The 20,505-nt window shown below is 39.8% G+C and overlaps 1 protein-coding gene across 1 annotated transcript in view; it reads left to right on the top strand.

The window, feature by feature from the left end:
* The window catches only part of PIP4K2A (phosphatidylinositol-5-phosphate 4-kinase type 2 alpha), a 161,684-nt gene that overhangs the window by 121,090 nt on the left and 20,089 nt on the right, over nucleotides 1-20,505 (top strand). Inside the window, exons 5-6 of the mRNA XM_081131705.1 lie at nucleotides 5,986-6,132; nucleotides 11,223-11,261. Of these exons, the coding sequence (XP_080987831.1) occupies nucleotides 5,986-6,132; nucleotides 11,223-11,261 (186 nt within the window). The remainder of the gene's footprint in view (nucleotides 1-5,985; nucleotides 6,133-11,222; nucleotides 11,262-20,505) is intronic.

Raw genomic sequence — 20,505 nt, forward strand, 5'->3', positions numbered from 1 at the left:
TAAAAAATGAGTGAATCATGATAATAACAGCAATTTCCAAAAGCCAGAGCCCAGGTTCACACTATCATGGGGAGATATAAATATTTATTTGTTGCATTATATCACTTACACCCCTCTCCACTGAAACCTTTAGTCAGCTGTGAATCTTTTAATGAAATTTTATTTTGCATAAAAGAGCAACAAATTGGGGGTTCATAATATGTGTTATTCTCGTTCAGTGCCTATAAAGGAAACTGAGATCTTGTGGCTGTTGTACTTTATGTTTTTGTTTTTATTATTTTAATTTTAATATGTTTTTATTGACTTGAGAGAGAGAGAGGAAAAGAGAGGGATAGAGAAAGAGAAACACTGATGAGAAAGACACATTGATCGGCTGCCTCCTGCACATTCCCTACTGGGGATCGAGCCTGAAATTGGGGCATCTACCCTGATCGGGAATTGAACCTTTATCTCCTGGTTCATGGGTTGACGCTCAACCACTGAGCCACACTAGCAGGGCTTATATGTTTTTTTAAAATTCTGATTTCACAGCATCAGTTTATCATTGCATTACAGCTCTAACAAGCCCATGGTTATACAGGAAAAAGTACTATGGAAGACTGATGGGGAGATTAAATTTGCATTTATTGATGACACCATGGAATCATTTACACATAGATTTTTTAAAAATATAAATTTTTTAAATTGATTTTAGAGAGAGGAAGGGAGAGGGAGAGAAAGATAGAAACATCAATGATGAGAGTGAGTCATTGATCGGCTGCCTCCTGCACGCCCCCTACTGGGGATCGAGCCCAAAACCTGAGCATGTGCCCTGACTGGGAATTGAACCCCGATCTCCTGGTTCATAGGTTGACACTCAACCACTAAGCCATGCCAGCTAGGTGTAGCCATAAATTTTTGAAAAGACAAAAAGAAGTAAAGATTGTTAGTGTTGGTATGCAGGTCATAGACAAAACATTGCCAACACTGAGAGCACTTTGAAAAAAAAAGAAGCCACTGCATGATAAATAACAGAGTGAGGTGACATGAGGTGTCCAGCTATAAAAATGCAAAAGCTAAAAGTAATGAAAACAGTATTTTAAAATTCAAACGTAGGGGATGCAGTGAATTTAACACTGAGAATGTGGACACTGACCCCAAGAATAATTGTGATTGATTTAACTCCATATAGTAAGCATAAGAATTGATGATTATCAAGTTTACTTTTTAAAAATTTGGTAGTAAATATTCAGTGCCTATTCAGATGAAAGATCAGTGGCATCTTTGAATTGCAAGCATTTGAAAGCCACCACCCAGGTACCAGACAGAGCTGCTCTGTTTGAGGTGAGAGAAGAGTGGCTGCAGGTCACGTAGAGAGCCCAGAAGGGTGGATATAATGGCCTCATTGTGCCACAAATAGGAGCACCTTGGAGAAAATGCCACATTTGAGGGGTCACTGACAGGAACACTCTTTAGGAATATATACACGCTTCCTGTACTCTTGAAAACAAGCTCTCTCTTTTGTCTGATGTGTGCTCTCAGTTTCTGAGCCACACATGGATGACCAGTGTCAAGTTTGGTTCACTTGTGGCCATGTCTCCCTTGGGACCTCAGATTCATCTAACTTCTAGAAAGGAGTCTAGCAGATGACACTAGAGCACTGCACCTGTCGAGTCTGTAAACAGACATTAATACAGCAGATAGTGGCACCACTCATGTTAATCATGTCCCTTTCCAGTGGGGAAGGACTGCCTTGTAGTCACATCATGGCAGTGGCTGAAAGTGAAAAAATGTTTTTACCTTTCATAAAGAGTTTGCCCTCAGGGTTAAATGGTTAGTTGTCCATTCTTGCAGTCTGGAAATTAAGCATGTAGAAGGGAGGAAGCAAAGATTTCTTACATTGTCTTATGATGGAATCAAGAATGTTACAAGTAAATTTATAGATGCTGAGGATGTTTGTAACTATACAAAAAAGAAGATGCTTGTGCCAAGTAATTGATTATTTTAAAAAGCATGATAGTGTAGTGCCCCCAATACCACCTTTTCTTATTATTTTTGAAGCATTTATTTACAAGTTATTTAGTTAATTTGTTAACAGTGTTTAAGTTCTTGAAGGGACAGTGCTAAGAGTTCTGATCCTAAAAGCAACAAGAGTGAGAAAGAGAATAGTGTTTTTTAAAAATATTTACAAAAGATTACCTCACTTTATAAACAAATACATACTATGCAGCATTATTCATTTTTGGAAAGTCAGTGTTTTATGAGAGTCCTTGAAATTGGGAGTTTACATTATGCATTTAAAATAGAGTCTGTTTCTCAGAGAGTGTGTTAGGGACACATCAGGTGCCCCTGGAAGTCTTCCTCCCTCACCCCTCCTTTTCTTCCTTTTCCACCCCTCGCTCCTGGGTCTTGGTTTCATCTGGCTCCTGCTTGAGTCATTGGCTGTCCTCCAGTCTCATTTCCTTGCTCTTCACATTCTTTATGAAAATCCTAAGCACCAAGTACTATTACTACCCCTCTTCTCCAAGAGGTTGACTGATGCATCCAAGGTCACACAGCTAGTGAGGGTGGAGCTGGACCAAGGGAGACCCTGGCAGCATGATGTGGCTGAGTCATGCCTAGAGCCCAGCTAAAGCTGTGGCTGTGGATTTCTCATCTCTCTGGTTGCGGGGTTGCCTCTAGCAGATTGTGTGTGTAGGAATTCTTGTAGATGGGGTTAGAGTTTGTGCACAGTATTTCCTGGGTCAGCTGGGGAAGAATCTGAGAGGATTCACATTGATGTCTCTTTGTGTCACCAGCCACATGCAGGGACATATCGAGCAGTGGTCGCCAACCCTGGTGTTCACAGACCCAGGGACATGTGCCTCCAGTGAAAGTGCATTCTTTTCCCAGGGCCCCCACCCAGAAATTCAGTTACTGGGTAGAGTTTTCTTCCGCAAAGTTTTGATCTGTAAATGTTTTCTAAACTTTGGGCATCAACTATAGCTGGGCACTCTTGGAATCTACTATGATAGGCTTTAATATGGTTTGTGGTTTTTTTACATATTTATTACATACTCAGGAGTTACAAGTTTATTAAATGTTTTTTTCAAGATGGTCATCAAAGTCTCATAGGAGAGTCATGCCTTTGAGAATGAGTACAGGTAGAAATGTGCTGATGCAGTAGATCAAATTTGATCTGTTTTTTTTTTTTTATATGTAGTAATTTATCTAACCTTAAAGATAGAAGAGTTGTAGAATATAATCTATATGTGTGTTTTTCCCTGAAACAAAAAGCTTGTCAGTGATTTCCTGTATAGTATTCAGAGGTCTCTTTAACATACTCATCCACATGAGTAATGGTTAGTATCCACTCTGTTCCATGGCATCTGAGTCTATACAGAGATTTTGATCTAAGAGACATATTCTACTGGCAGGACTTTTAAAAGATGGACCATGGTGGGAAGAATCTGAGCAGAAGAGCACAAAGCGGAGCTAAGTGAGTGTGGGTACCCAGGGCCCCCCAAAACACCTATGCAGGGTCTCCCTCAGAATAGACACAAGTACATATCTGTGAGTCAGCTTGGAGCATAAAACAGCAGACAGGTGTAACACTAAAGTTTCTTATTAGCGTTCTGAATGAAAATAATGGCTATTATCATTGTCATCTACAGTAGGAAGAAGAGTATATAGTAAAGTCCAGGGACATCATGTGAAGTATTTTGCCATAGTATTATCTGTAATCCACACAATAACCTCAAAGTAAAAATAATGGTGTTCACTTTCCAGAAAATGAAACTAAAGTGATGAATGATTTAGTGACTTGCCCAAGATCCCACAGCTGGTAAATGGAGGCACCAGGACGCATGCACGTTTCTCTGGCTCACAAACCCATGTTCCTTCCACTGTGCTTATTATACAGTCTAGACAATGTAGACTCCCATAGTCTCTGTGGTTTTGGTTTTTTTAAAAAATATATCTTTATTGATTTCAGAGAGAGGAAAGGAGAAGGGGGGGAGAGAGAGATAGAAACATCAATGATGAGAAAGTCATTGATCGGCTGCCTCCTGCACGCCCCCAACTGGGGATTGAGTCCACAACCTTGGCATGAGCCCTGACTGGGAATTGAACCCCGATCTCCTGGATCCTAGGTCGATGCTCAACCGCTGAGCCTCGCCCGGCTGGGCTGTCTTTGTGTTTTTAAGGCCCATCCAACCATCTTTCTTCAGAGGTGAGGGGCAACAACCCCTTTTCATTCTTTAGAGCAGATTGGAGATATTTTCTCTTCAGCAGGGGCTCTTTACCACCTATTTCATGTTAGCAAAACTCAAGTTAATTTCCTATTTTTTAAAAAGGAGGTAAGTAGAAAATGTTCCACTGATCTGACTTCAAATTAAGAACTTGAGGTGAAATTCTGCTTAGAAAATATATCACATTAAAATATGTAGCTAAAGAAAAAGAAGAGAGAGGAAAAAAACTCATGGACATGGACAGCAGTGTGGGGATTGCTGGGGGAAAGGGGTGGGGGAGGTGGAGGAGGGAACGGGGGGATCAACGGGGATGGAAGGAGACTTGACTTGGGTGGTGAACACACAATACAGGGTACAGATGATGTGTTGTGGAATTGTGCACCTGAAACCTGTATCTTTTTTTAACCAGTGTCACCCCAATAAATTAAATAAAAAGGAAAATAATTTTTTTTAAATGTAGCTCAATTATGGTTAGGAAGATTAAAAAGAAAAGGTCAGGAGCATCTTTAAAATATGCCAAACTCTAGGTGGTAAAAATCTAACTCATACTGCTGCTGCTCATCTTTTCTTTAATGATAAAAACTAAGGCTTTAAAAAAAAACACTCTTAAGATGGTTAATATTATAAAGAGTCAGTGATTGACAGTGTTTACCACTAGAAAGTTTGAAAGGGCATTCTTATTCTTATTTCTTATAAAATGTTCATTGAAAACAGATAAACTCAACCAATATAATTTTTTTATAAAAAGGAAAAAAGCAAAGATACCCTAGATTCCACCATTATCATTTGATGACCATTCTCCCAGGCTTCTCCCTGTAAATACAACGTATACAATTTTCAGAATTTTGGAATCATAACAGTCATGTTGTTTCTTATCCTAGAGATTTTACACACATGTCATGGACATAAAAGAGATTTTTTTTTTTAAATATTATTTTCCCCTCATTTTAAAGAAAGGAAAACCTAATTTTCCTTTGGAAAGTACAGTGGGACCTGTTCTATAAAGATCGGCTTTTAAGGAGAAGTGTCTTCATCTCTTGGCCTTTTAGAGTATGGTCATTAAAGACTTCTAAGCTCATGTTGTGTTTTTACAACTCTAATTGGAAATGGTGTCAAAGCTGGGACTCGTCCAGTGGACCTGATGAAATCCAACGTGGGCCAGAGAAGCTCTGTCTGTCTGGAGCAGGAGCACAGGCTCCGTGGTAGCTCGGACCCCCCACCCTTTATGCTGCTGCTCTGGTGGGCAGCTTAGCTCCAGGCAGTAGTTTCATGAGAAACGGAAAAACTAGGACTAGAGCCCAACCCACTCAGCTTCTAACACTGGGCTCTCTTCACAATTTACTCTTTAATTTTGACTTCAACACTATTTAAAAGAGCTGATCTTAGTGGCCGAGTGACTCTGTCTCAACCTCATAAAGTAATTATCAGGGATTTTGGGAAGGAAGGTGGAGGTCCTCAGGAGAATATAATTTCACTTTAAAGGAATTATGGACAGGACCAATCACTGTTTTATCCAAGTTTTGATGTTACAAATTAGTTTGGAATGTTAGGAAAAAATACCTCATTGGATATAAAGTTGAATTTATATATATATATATATATATATAACACAGATCCTGCATTAAGCAGTATAAACATGTTTATTTTCTATAAACAGGACCTTCACGATTGGAGGGTGTCACTTTGTGTAAACACCATAGGTAGAAGAGTTATATTTTACATCTGAAAGAGTACCTTTTGATTGGCTTTTTCCCCCTTTTCCTTCTTTCCTGTGCAGTATATAGTGGAATGTCATGGGATTACCCTTCTTCCACAATTCTTGGGCATGTACCGGCTTAATGTTGATGGAGTTGAAATATATGTGATTGTTACAAGAAATGTATTCAGCCACCGTCTATCTGTATATAGGAAATACGACTTAAAGGTGAGATTGATTTTATTAATTAAGTAATTAAGCTTACTCATCTACATTGTAAATGTTGTATTGATCATGCTAAACACTCGTCTACATTGTAACTGTTGTAAGTGATCATGCTAAACACTTAGGAGGTGCCCAGAGCCCAAAGCCACCAGGCAACTAGCAGTGTACTCCTTCGTGTTAACGAGGGATCACTCACTGGATTTACCAGAAGACGCTTGTACAATATCATGTCTAGTTTATTCAACAAATATTTATTGAACACCAACTATTACCAGGCCTTGCTTTTAGATGCTGGGAATAATGTGATGAACAAAACAAAAACCTTCACTCAAGGAGCTGACTTTTTGGTGGGTAAAGACAGACAAAAAGTGAAAGTAGTAAGTGAGTCAGATAGTTTATTAGGAAATGATAAGTGTTATGGATAGAAGTAAACACGGGGAAGGGCGGGGAAGGGATGCAGTTGAAAATAGGGGGTCAGGTAAGGTTTCACTGAGAAGCTGATGTGGAGCAGACCTGAAGGAGGTGAGGGAATGAGCTGAGGGAAGACGTTCCTGGCAGAGGGAAGAAGCCCTGAGACAGGCTATTTCGAAGGCATTAAGTGAGTGGCAGACCGCTGGAAATTTTGAGTGGAGTAAGGTCACTTCTAGAATCACTGACTTAGAGACAGAATGTCCAAGTTAAGATTTGGTAAACTATGACATGCCTGCATGGCAAATCCAACTGGGCCATTTTTGTAAACAAAGTTTTGTTGGGATATCACCATGCCCATTGTGTCTGTATTGTGTGTGGTTGCTTGTGCGCTCTGCTGGCAGAGTTAAGTAGTTATCACAGAGATTGTTTTGGACCACAAAGCCTAAAACACTTACCTGCTGACCCTTTTCAGAAAAAGTTTACCAAGCTTTGGCCTTCATCAGTGTTTCTCACATTTTTTTATCTTAGACTTCTTCACACTCTTTACAGAGGACCCCAAAAGACGTTTGCTTATGTAGGTTATGTCTACTGATATTTGCAATGTTAGGAATTAATATGAGAAATTTTTAAATACTCAAATTTATTTAAAATTATAAAACAATTACATATTAGTGTATTTTTATGAAAAATAACTATATTTTCCAAATAAAATTATTGAGATAGGTGACATTGTTTTACATTTTTGCAAATTTCTTTAACGTCAGACTTAAATTCACCTTGCTGACCAGTCACGAGTATACATGTGTTTCTGTGTCCAAACGTTGCTGACTGGTTATGAGATAACTTGTGTCTGCACTTATATTAATGTAAGTAATTTTAAACACCTTGCTGATCGGTCAGGACAGAAAAGTAGCCTGCCTCATGGGCGAGTTCTGGCTCAAAATAGCCAGTCAGCAAGGTGTTAAGTCTGACGGTTGCAGTGTTTTATCTGGTTCTGTTTGATTGAATTGTATGAAGAAAGTCAGACCTTATAAAAACATGTAGTTGGGAAAGGGGAGGGGTGTGTTTTAATAACTTTTTCCAAAATTTGTGGATATTTTTTAATATCTAAACGCCTGACAAATGGTAATTCTCAAAGCTTATGTGGAATGTGGAATCTGCAGTCACATCAGTGAACTTTTGTACCCTTTTCATTAAAAACCATTGGTCTGTCTGCTGCATGGTTCTGAATGCATCCTGCTTTGGTCATCTGGAATGGATGGGTTCACTGAGTTATGTGCTTTTCCAAATAGTGACACATTTCCTTACGATATCAAGAAGTCACGTTACTATCACCACCAGGTTTATTGGAAAAGTCTAAGTATTGAGAAACTGTCAAGCTCAGGGTGGCAGATACAAGTTTTTAAAAATTTCTAATTTTTACTTAAAAGCTCAAATTTTACCACTGGCCACAAGTCTTGTTCGTTGTTTTCCATGAATTGGCAGCACACAGTCCCTCTACACATAGCCTAACCCAGCAGCCTAGTTTATCTTTGAGCAAATATCTGACAGTGCCCAGATATGAATAAATATACATTGTCAGCTGCTCTTCTAAGCAAAAACGTTGTTTCATGAAAAAACTGTCTAGTTGAACTTATAACTCAAACCATCACAAAAATGACTGTTCTTAAAACCATTTCTTTTTTTAAACAGAAGTGCTTTATGCATACTTCTCACACAGAATATTGAAAAGATATGTACTCCAGTGTCAGGATTTATTAAAAACAAATTTCATTGCTTCCTCAAGGAAATTTGTGTATTCAGATATAGATATAGATACAGATATAGACATATTATGACAAACTCTGCTAGTACCGTTTGGTGCCACTGCTGGACTTGTGCTAAGGTGCCAGCAGTTTTACCCACCATTGTTTTTGCAATATGCGTGCAACTATCAAGCAGTGAGCAAAGCAAATAACATCTCAGTATTATTATAGAGAGAGTTTTGATTTTGCAGACCTCTGAGAGGGTCTTGGGACCCCTGGGTGCTGAATTAGCTAGACACTTAGAGAAATGCTGGTCTAAGGGAGGGGAAATGGTCTAGGTTCATCTCCTGCCCTCCGGAGTTCAAATTAACTGTACAGGCTTTCCAAATACAGCCTTAGTCTGTCCTGTCTTCAAGTCATAACCACTGTGTTCACTGCAGTTGCCCCTGGTGGAAATCCCAGCCACTGCACAGGCCTCTTTGACACCATCTCTATCACAAAGGCTCTGTTGAGTATTCCAGGACTCTGTTCACTGGTCTGACTCTCCCATGTGAGAAGCCAGAGTGAACTCTGAAGCCACATGTCCTGGTTTTATCACTGTCAGCTATTTGTGAGTTGTTGAACCTTTATAAGCCTCAGTTTCTTCATCTGTAAAATGGGGATAATTTTACCTACCTTTGCTGGATTGTGAGGATTAAATGAGACATGTGCATGTCATGTCCAGCATAACCCATAGCATATGGAATTGGTCAATGAATTTTGGTTATCTCATCAATTCTACTCGTGAGTATAAGTGCCTTATAGGCAAGTTTTTTGTCCTACTTACTTTTTTATCCTCTGGAAATGCTTAAGGTAGTGCACCTAGTAAATATATCTTGATGTAAATTATACTTGTAGGCTGGATATTTTAGTTTTAATTTGCCTTGAACTTTATCACTCATCTCCCTTTTTAGCTTGTAAAATAAATAGATTCTGTTTTGCCAGTACTTTCCATTGTGATGGTACCTGGGCATGTGGCATCATTTTATGGCTTAAACTCTCCGCCTTAACTTACTAACCTTACTTTTCTATTTTTGTTTTAGTTTTTCATTCTGAATTAATTTAAACTTGGATGAGTTTTTTCCAGGCTAATGATCTGCATTTACATAGAGATGAAGCTCCACTGAGAATCCTAAACAGGGTTATATTGTAGGAAAGAAAAACTAAAACAAAAACCACCAACCAAAAACTTGGTTTAAGATACAAAAAGGAATAAATCACTTTTCCCTCTGCCCAGCAGCATAAGCAGTGCTTAGGTATTACAGATGTGTCCCATTTTTTTTTCCATTTGGGAACATTCTTTGTTAGAAATCAGTGCACTAAGGATATTTGTGGCCTGTGTTCAAGAATCCCTAAAGCAATGAATACACACCGTTACAAGTTACGGCTGCTGGGCTGTACAGTGCAAGGGTGCCCACTGCGGTGTGGAACTGGGCTTCCCTCGTGAATGATTCACACCGCTCATCTGCATTTGGTGGGTCAGCCTATGCTCCTCTAACATATCCCCAAGAAACTTCGAGCATTTGCCCTGAGCTGGCAGCAGGGCCTCTCAGATCCGCGAGGCCTGGGAATGCTGAGCACCAGGGGGATGGAGAATTGACCCTGGGGGAGGCTCTGGCCTGTTCTCCACTCCCTTCCCCAGCACAAGGAGTCTCCTCAGTCTGCATCTCCTCCTCTGTGAATTATAGGTCACACACATCCTAATTAGTGACTGAGCTACTTAAATGGAAGATGGTCATGGAGTGCAAATTTTGATTTTTTTTAAGAATAGCCAATCTAGAAGCTACTTTAATTTTCCCCCAGTGATACGTAAGTTCTGTTAATGATTGGCTAATGCAAGTGTTGCAGGGCAGTGCATGTCTGTTTAAGAGGAAGTCAGGTAAATGAATGCTCCCTTAACCCTGATGAAGTTTGGGCATCCAGTGCTGGTCGGGGAGGGACAGAGTGGATTGGCCTGTGATTCTTCTCCATCCATTTATTTGGCTAATGCCAGGCACTGCTATGTGAGACACTGCCATGGTCGTGGGGAGCACAGAGCACAAGTAGTCCTTGTACTGATAGAGTTAGGAATTCACTCGCCATTCATTTCCCAACCTTTTTAAAAAATCTTCCACAAACAAAGAAAAATTTCTCTGCTAGGACTCTGTCCCCAATCCCCCCTCTAAGCACCTGAGGTGGTCTTGGGTAGTCTGGGACAACCCCAGAGCCCTGAGGTGTCGTTTTGAAAACCAGTGCAGCAGAGGGGAAATTGCTGAGATCAAAAGCTGTGTTTTCTTCCACTTTATAGCTCTGCGCTCTCTTAGGTCCCTGGCCCAGAAGGAGTGCACGTAAACGTGTGTGTGAGGGATCTCCAAGGTGAAGGGGGGCAGAAAGTGCCACAGGGACCTTACTTATAGTCACTGAAGAGACCGTGGTCATCAGTTACTCTAACAAGGGAGCAAGGCAGTCAGAGAGTGAGGATGTGCCTGCATCTGGAAGACATGTGGGGCAAGAGGCATTTGCTGCTCCAGTGGTCACTGCAGCCAGCTGATGGCCAGCTTCACCTTTGAAGATCATAACACCAGCCATTTCTGGCAACCGATGGGAAAAGGAGAGTGTGGTTTTGATCCAGTGTTTAGAAAGTTACTGTTCCAGTGATAGTCAGATTTTCTGATTTCCAGCAGGAGGACAGGAACCAGAGGGCATGACAGGGAAAGGGCTGGAGAGGAGTGGATGGGAAAACCTGCGGAGGGACAGCACACTGGGTAGTGAGTACTGATCAGAGAGGGACAGAGCTCACTCAGGACAAGGCTCCACAGCAGAGCTGGTGCTCACTTATTGCCATGCTCTGCCCTGGAATGTTTGCATATTTTAAGCATGAAATCCAGTGCAAGTTTTTATTTTTGCTTTGTGTTTCAGGGCTCTACAGTGGCTAGAGAAGCTAGTGACAAAGAAAAGGTAAGTGCCCTGACGTACTCCTCACCAAGGCCCTGCGGCATGCTCGGACAGGGCCTCTTACTTCATTCCTTCTTTCTGACTCTGCCACTGTGATTCTTTCCATGTCCCCCTTCTCAGCACCAGAGAGAAGCACAGTATTGAACTAAAGTATTTCACTTCACTTCTGTTTTTCAGACCAGCTGCCCCATACCTCTTGGTTGAACAATGAAGTAGCTATTAGTTTTAAGTGTGCTAGGAAGAAGCAGTTCCCGTGCAATGTGGTCTTGAAAACACAGCCGCTTGTGCAATAGCTTATGATCAAGACTGGCATGTACAGCTCAGCAGCAGGGTCCTAACTCTACACTTGACCACTAACTAACCAGGTGCGGCCTGAGCAAGTTTCTTTGCCTCTGTGAGCCCCAGTTTTCTCACCTATAAAATGTTGGCTTGCATGAGCTTTAAACTCTTTTCCAACTATTAAATGTTAAGATATGATTAGTGGTTTTTACTTAAGGAATTAGGGAGGAGACTATGTCCTTTTATGTTTTCCTGAGTCACTGAACGGTAGGAAATATTTGAACTACATTTAGTATATTATACAAGATTCTAGACAGATTCAGCCTCAGTCAGTTTGATTAAGAATTTGAGAAGTGCTTTCTGTGTGTAAGCCTAAAATAACCAAAATTGACATTGCTTATGTGAAAGGCACCTTCTGTGCTCTCGGTCATTCTTCCTCTCCCTCACCTCAGGATGTCTTTTTTTACTAAACCTTCTGAAAGCTGAGGCTCAGGTTTTTGTTTTTGAAATTAAATTCTTTCAGAATGATATCATTCAACTTTGGTGTGAATTTTATGGATCTGGAAATTACTAATTCATTCAGAAGCTTTGTGAATGTCTTTATGGTTACTATCCTAGCTTTCAGGGACTAAAATAATGAGCCACACAGACACATCTAGCAGGAGATACAGACATTACTAGGAAATAACTTTCATGTGATAAGTCCTTCCCTAGGAAGCACATAGCAAGAGCGCCTGTCTCCAGCTCGGTGGGGCCAAGGAAAGGCTTCCTAGAAGAGGTGACGTGTGGAAACCTGATGGAGAAGCAGGCATTAGCCAGGGGGGAAGCAAGAGTGAGCAGCTTATGGGGGAACTTAGAGGGGGTGTGCTTGGTGCTTTAGCTGGAGGGTGGTGAAATAACCCAGATGAGGTGTTGACCTGAGCTGGGACATTGGAATATGATAGATTATAGAGCGATTTAGGAAGAAGAGTGCACAGAACCGAGAGATTGAATGTGGGAGGTGAACGGTTTCAGGGAGCATGTGTGGAGGGAGGGCAGGATCAAGGGTGACTCCCTAGCTCCTGGTTCGGATAGTTGCCTAGGTGTTGATTTCACTCTCTGGGGAGGGAGCGGGGTGGAAGGAGTAGTTAGAGATGTCATGCGGCATCTGAATAGGATGTCCAGGAGGCATGAGAGACTACAGAGAGGATTTCGACTGGAAGAAATGGCGTGGAAAACCTCATGGGAAAGAGGATCAGCACAGACAGGGAAGGAGTGAGGTCCCTCAGGACCAGTGTATGAAATAGGAGGTGGAGCACGTCTGGAGCCAGCTCAGAAGGACATCATCATTTAAGGTTGACGGGTAAAGGAAGAGAGTCTTGCAAAAGACCAGCCAAAGAGATAGGACATGACCCAGGAAAGTTTGGATCATTTTTCCAAATGTTTGTTGAGTATCTATTATGAGCAAGCATTTTGCCGAGCATTATGAGAAGTGCCTCAGTGAATAGTGCCCCTGCTCTCATGAAATTTCTTCTCTAATATTGTCCCAGAAACCAGAGGGAGAGAACTTTCCCAGTATCGGATGCTTCTGCAAGGTCAGGTTGGGTGAGGACTGAGTAATTTATTATCCATTGGACTTGTCAACTGGGAAATCACTGGCAACCTTTCAGTGACAATGGGTGGGTGGAGCAGAAGCCAGATAGCAGTGGGTTAAGAAGAGAGAAGAAAAAATGAAATGGTAGGTCCTTCTTTGACCATTTGTATTTTTACTGTGCACCAGTGAATATATTTTTATACTTACAACCTCCTTGTAAATAACCCTGAAGGCTCCAGCTTTGGCCAAAGAAGCAGAAATGGTGGACTGTCGACTCCTGTGTTGCTATGACTGAACATTTCTTCCAGGTGTCAAAGAACTCAACTAGGTATTTAAGTTTTAGTCCATGAGAAATTCAGAGGTTTCGTACTATTGGGATTTTCTCCTAGGAGCAAATAGCTGAACTGTTTAAAGAGCCACCCACATTTTTCAGGCTCATAAGACAAAGCCAGCCCCTGAGTAAGAATGTGGATGTGATGACAGCCATCATTCCATGTTGGTTGCTCGGTTTTTCCTTTGTTCTCAAGTCCCTTGAGACTACTGCTAGCAGCCTTTTTTCCCCTCTGTTCACTTCGATGTCTTCAGGATTCATCACCAAGGACTTGTTCTGCTTTGACAATAACCAATGCCGAGAAAGACAGTTACAGCTAATGGGACGGTTGCTGCTGAAGTCTAAGTTATAAAGCAAAGACATGTGTGACAGAAAGCCACAAGTATTTGACATCCTTGTAACTGTAATACCGTATTTCATTAGAATCAGAACTTTCAGTTACCTGTATCTCCCTCCACTGCCCAACCTGTAGGACCCTGTACTTTCCAGAAATCCATGGCATTCATCACAGTTCCACTGCCCACCTCACCAAAAACGTTTAGCCCTTTATTCCTCTAGATTTCTGTGAAAAAACGTGAGAATATAGGATTTCTTTAACAGAAACCCTTTTCTAAGGATTATACTTTTATCCTCTTTGGGATTGTGCCATTTATTCCTCAAAACATCTCCTTGGGAGGTGGGCTTGGAAAGTCAGAGATAGGAGGGGCCTTGAGAGATCAGAGTCCAGTCCCCCTCTCACCTGTGACAGATTTGAGACCCCGAAATTGAGTTCCCACGCTGCGTCGCACGACTAGGGGCAGAGGAGAAACTTTACCTTAATCTGGGGTTTATTTTTTAATGTTAATGTCAATGTATTGAGAATTATAAAGGTAAATAATAATGATTGACATCTGTCGAGTGCATACTATGTGCCAGACACTTTTAAATTTTACGTGAATTTGGTCATGTAATCCTCACAACTACCTATTATTACTTCCTTTGAGTCAAAGAAGTTACTTATCAGGTTCAGTGACTTGTCCAAGGTCCCACAGTTACGATGCGATGGAGCCAGGGTTCCAGCCCAGACACCTTTCTAACCACTATGATAAATGTGCTACTCTAAATGTCTGGGAGTTCCCTCTTTCCTCTTTTTAAAGGACATATTATCAAAAATATATTTGAATCCTATGAATCATAAAGATGAAAAAGGAAACACTGCACTGACAAAAACATTATTTTGGAGTTAAATATGGTACTAAAGCAGTTCATTCTGAATGTTGATTTAAAAATAAAAAAGCAGTGAAATAAATTGTTTGATTTTATGCTGTGTTGGCACAACCACCCATTCACATTTCCTTAATTTGTGTAATGTAGGCATTTTTGTAAATACCTCCCATGTCACTATATCTTACACTATGTACACATTAAAATCATCTACACAATTGCCCTGTGGAAGAATTCAATGTGTTTTACTTTCTGGGCTTGGAGTTCATGATAGCTCTCCTTCCAGGAGAGGGGCCAAAAGGCCACCCACCTGCCCTAGATTATAAGTGCTCCCTGAGAAGGGGCGAGAGATGATTCCTTGAAGATATGGAATGTAAAAGTAATTGAAATTGGTAATTGGTGAAGGAGACTATGCCTGCAATAGGACATGCTGTCTCTTGGATATGGCAGTTTGTTTATAATCCAGCCACAGTGAGGTAACATTGACTAAACTATAATATACAAAAATAAATGAAATGTATTAATGAAGCTGAACTCGTATAAGTATTTGGTTTTTAAGTTCTAAAAAATTTTTTGCATTCCTTTTTTATGCTGGTTTTCAGGTTTTTCTCTCCATGATCAGTTAATATTTTTTACTTATCCAGAAAGCATGCTGTTCTTTGTCTTCACAAATAAAACTATAAATGTTTTTAATCACTGTTACCTCTGGTTAAAATATTTGGAGAAAGCTAAACATGTTAGCCTTTATAAATGTAAACAAATAATATGCAAGAATATTACCTCCATTGCTCTCATTGTGTAACCACATTCTCTACAAAATTATTATCTTGGTGCAAAGAACGGTTTTCATAGAGAATCTCCATCAACATGGCTTAATTCATAATCTGAATTCTGTGTGTTTTTTCATTTGAGTCATTATAACTATTTCAATTTCCCATACTTTTAACTTGTTGATGACAAGTTTTAAAACTGTCATTTCAAATATTTAGTGATATAGGTGCAGACAAGTCCCCTCCCTCCGATTTCAGCTTAACATGTAGTGTGATTTGCATTAGCATAATATTGAAGATGAAACGGAAGGAAATAAAGAAGTTCTATTCCAACCAAAATGGGATCACATTCGTGGCAACAAGTATCGGAACATGCATGTACAGATGTCTTGAATTTAAAGAAAAGAGCAGAACAGTGCTTTTATTTTGTTTAGACCGTTTTCAAATTCTGACAGCTGCTGTGACTTGTTTCATTCTTTAATTCTTTCCTTTTTAATGGAAGGGCATCTTCCATTCATGGCTCTAGCAGTTTAGCCTCCTCTAAATGAGACAGAGAAATGCGAGTCTCCCTGGTGGTCGATCTTTTCACAGCTGCACTGCAATTCCAGTGTGACATCAAATTAGTAATTATAGCTGAGCGGACTGCTTTTTACCAAATGACAGTCTTAGCATGCTGCCAGCAAGCAAGCTGCTCAGCAGGGAATCCAGGGAAGTGAAAGAAAACATAACTGGACTCACTTGGTTTCAGAGGGATTTGACCTGACTCTTTAAAAAGCCCATGTTCTCGAAAGAGAGAGTCCTGGGGATTTACACAAATATGCATTTTGTTCATCATTCTGGACAGTTCTTCTTAAAACTCAAGTCTAATTTTATTAGATAAAGTAAAGCCTGTGTAATGGAGTCCAAGGGTCCCAATAAGAAGATTCCTTTTAACATTTAACCTTCTCCCTGGAACCCATTTGAAAGAAAACAGCTGCCCTGCAATTGGCATTTGTATAACTATATTGGCAATAATCATTGTTGACACTTTATAATGGGCTACAGCAGCCACCTCGTCGATTCTTGCATTGTGAATTGCACTGGCAATTAAGTGACTGTCACCCTTGCTGACATTTTACCTATTACTAACCTGAAGGCTCAGGAGACCTAATCGTTAATACCCTCACATGAAAAAATGCTTTCCTAAAGCGGTTTTCAGCATTTCTTTTGTGATCTTTAAACTGTAGCACGTTATAATTAATTACCACCTCTATCTGGTTCTTCAGGCTGCTGCTAAAGGTGACGTAACGAGGGTGGCAGGCTCAGAGTCTGGGGTACAAAAGCACAGCGGCCTGTCCTTCCAGGCATCTTTGGAAAAGTGCTTCCTTTTCCGCTGTTAGTTAAAGGGAGGTTGTCAAGGTTTTTAGGCCCTGAGTCAGCTGATGCTTTAACCTGCCAAGGTGGAAGTGAATCATTTCCATTGGCCAGCCACTGTTAGGAACACCTATCCAAACGCCCGAAAGTGCAGGGGAAAGTTTCCCTTCAGAGCAGAAGCATGGCCTGTTTCTCAGACCTTTTGTGAGAAGCAGCACTGGTAACATCTGCGTTGTGGCCCAGAGATGTTTTATGAAAGGGGACTTTGGGAGAAGGGCACCAAGCATAGTGTTAGGGATGCTGAGTCCCAGCGCCTGCTCTGCCATTAATGGAAGTTTGGGATTTGGGGATAAATCACCTGACTTTTTCCTCAGTTGTAAAATTAAACGATTTGATTGTATCACTGGTTCTCATGCTTCAGTGTTGATAACAATCTCTTCTTTCAAATGAAACGTTCCCCTCCTCCAGAAGTGCACTTCAGCTGCAGACTTTAATTTGAGAAGCCCTGGACTTGGCAGTCACTAAAACACCCTGTCTGTTTTAGGTTTAGGTTAAGGCCATTGCTATTTATTAATGGAAAAAATGTTCCGAGGCTTCATATCATGTCCGCAGATGTCTGACCAAGCCTTAAGAACCCCATGATGTAAACCCTGGGCGTTATTCTGGGAGCTTTTAAGATTCAGTTCATCTGAAATTTTTCCCAACTGGCAAGAGTGGTGTATGAAAAAGAAAGACCCCACTCAGTGACTCGTGAGCATCTTCCTGAGGACAGCGTTGAACTCCTCAAGCCAGGCTGTGTATAAAATCTCAGTTGCCTTAGATTAACTTTTTTTCACGTGAATGAAATCAACTTAGGGTATCCCAAGCACACATGGAGCAGTGCCGTTAGGTGGGAGAATTTTTTTTAAGCTGACAGCTCTTACCCAGTTGGTTCCAGAAAGACTTGGAGTAGAGAGAACACTTCCAAAATGTAGTATGTGGCCTGAATTTAAGCCAAGCTGCTGCAGATGTATAATTGTTAAAATAATGCAGTTGCGATGTTCACTAGGTTAGCATTAAGCCAGAAACTATAGGACTTAGCAAACTTTTTAAGTTTCAGACTTTGACATTTTTTAGATTATCACCATCAGTATCTATGGAACAGAACGTTCCGATCAGATTGTAACAAACCTATCTCGTAGGTTCTGTATGCAACTTAACTGTTTTATCACAGCCCGTGGAGGAAAACCAAACCGTCCGTCACCTTTGACATCACCACTTAAAGGGCCATTACATTCTAAAAGCCTGGTGATATTAGAATAGGCATAAATATCACTTTTTAAATGTTAGTGTGAAAATTTTAGGGAAAATACATAACCAGCAGTTGTGTTCTGCCTGCCTTAACAGTTCCAAATTGCAAAATTATGATAGGGCTTACCTAGTTTCGTGCTTCTTAACTATAGCAGCTTCATGAGTATGTTGAGGTATTTTCACAAGTATGTTGGGGTATATTTTCTTTCTATACTTACACATAAACATTCAAAATAAAAACTCACATCCAGATGCTGGTCACAAACGTAAACATTCTCCTTGTACAAATTATAAGTTATTACTGAGCGGTTGGATCATTTCCCCAGCCATGAGCTTGTACAGACACACTGCTTGCGTTGTTCAAGGAGGTTGTTATATTTACTTTTGTGAGAAAACACCTGTTACCTTTACTATTTCTGTATGAACTTTACCCATATTCGCTAATTTGCCTTTTCATGTATTCAGTTTGTGGCTTAGATGTTTTTGAGAAGCAGAACTGATTTTATTGTAAATCTCGAACATCTCTTATTACCCCAAAATCGATTCCACATATATTCAATCAAATTACCTTTATCCTAGCTCCAATGTCAGGATTACCTAAAATTCCCTCCCTTACAGAAATATTTCTAGAGTATATTTTCAGCCCCACAGACTTTTTATGAAGGTTTTTTTGTTTTTTTGGCAAGCTCGGTGAAAGGTGGTTTAGTCTTTTTTGCAAGTTTATTTTCATTTAGGTGAGCTTGTAGCAACAAGTAAATCAGGAACATAAGCAGTTCCTAACATGAGACAATAATTAGTACATACTTCTTATGTTTGTGTTCAGCTCTGAGTGTCCCAGTACAGCCCATCAAAGGGACACCAGGCAACAATCTTTGACATCAAGACTTGCAATTAGACTTCTTTTAAACGGGTTGCCAAATGAGCACATCGAACAAAAATTCATTTCTTTCTGAAATACAAGTCCTTTAATCACAGAGTACTATGCTGTGTATTATCCTTTGCATTGAAACCTTCTGGTACCAAAATCCTGTTTGCATTAAACACTCAACTGTGACAGGAGTACAGTTTATCTTCCTGCTAAGGTTTCTATCCAGGCTAAAAAAAAAAGCTTGGTTCTGTATTCTATAAATTTTGGCTCTGTGCATTTCAGATACATGTATTTTTTCCCCTATTGTTATTGGCAATTTAAAATACAATGGACTATATCTAATTTAATGTAATTGTAGAATGATGATGAAAATCCAGTATCATTTTAGTTTGAACTTTGTGGTATTTAAAGTTACGTTTTTGATTGTGAATACAAGTTTCAAATATTTGTGATTTTTTTTTTAAAAAACATGAGTCATCTAAAAAATAATTAGATGTTTTTAGTCTCAGTAAAATAAAATTTCTGGATAATTTCTGGCTTTTCTAATCTTTAAAATACCCAATATTACTAAGCCTCTCGAATGTGACAGCAATCATACGTCAATGCACAGAACCCAATGAAATAAATAAACAAACAGGTTAACTTCCATTTGAAACAAATAGAAAATGTAAATCCTTTTGATAAACATTTATTTTTTTGTTTTGTTTTCAGAGAATCTGCAAAATTTTCAGTGATTTGGAATTTAAAGTTTTTATTAGAAGTGCTAAGTGTTTTTATATTAGAAGGGAAATTCTTGCGCCCTGTTTTTATTACCTTTCCACCATTCTGTTGGGTGGAGCAGAGCTCTGTGCCACCTTTCCCCTCCTGGAACCTGCAGTTGCTCTCTGGCAACTCCCAGGTCTTTGTGTGCTGAGCTGGCCATGAAAGTACAAGTTCATTTCTAAAAATGAGAGCTCTAAACTTTGTAGCTGCTAGTTCTGCATATTTTTTTCCTTTTTTATCTCAAGCCCTGGCCAAATCTGTCCTTGAAAATCATTTAGATCTTTTATTGAGCCCTGGGGAATAATAAATAATTATTTCTATTTAGAAGCATTTATACATTTAAAATATTATCTTCAGGTGTTGAGTATCTTCAGGCTCTGATGCGGTGTGTGTGTATCTTGACTCTCACGTCTATGTTCATTCGTGTCCTAGTGACACATAAGCTATTTTGACCATGACCAATATTGTTACTTAGTGTACTTCTTACTATTGAAGAATATAGACTCACTGAGGGACAGCCTATGTGCTTTAAAAGAAACCAAAAACTTTTCACCTAATAAAGTAGTTACACAAAGGGAGAAACACATTATAATGAAACAGTGGTTTTTTTTTTTTACACCTCATAGCAAGTATGTTCCCAGTAAGTTTATTACTCTGTAGTATTTTGGTTAATGTTTTCTGGCTACAAGATTTCAGTTAGTGAATTTTTGCTTTAGGTCAGCAAAATAGCATTTACTAAATTACCCACTTTAAAAAATATATATGTTTTTTATTGATTGCAGAGAGAGGAAGGGGGGGAGAGAGAGAGAGAGACAGAA

This window comes from Miniopterus schreibersii, assembly GCF_964146895.1.
Source record: "Miniopterus schreibersii genome assembly, chromosome: 1".
Classification (NCBI taxonomy): Eukaryota; Metazoa; Chordata; class Mammalia; order Chiroptera; family Miniopteridae; genus Miniopterus; species Miniopterus schreibersii.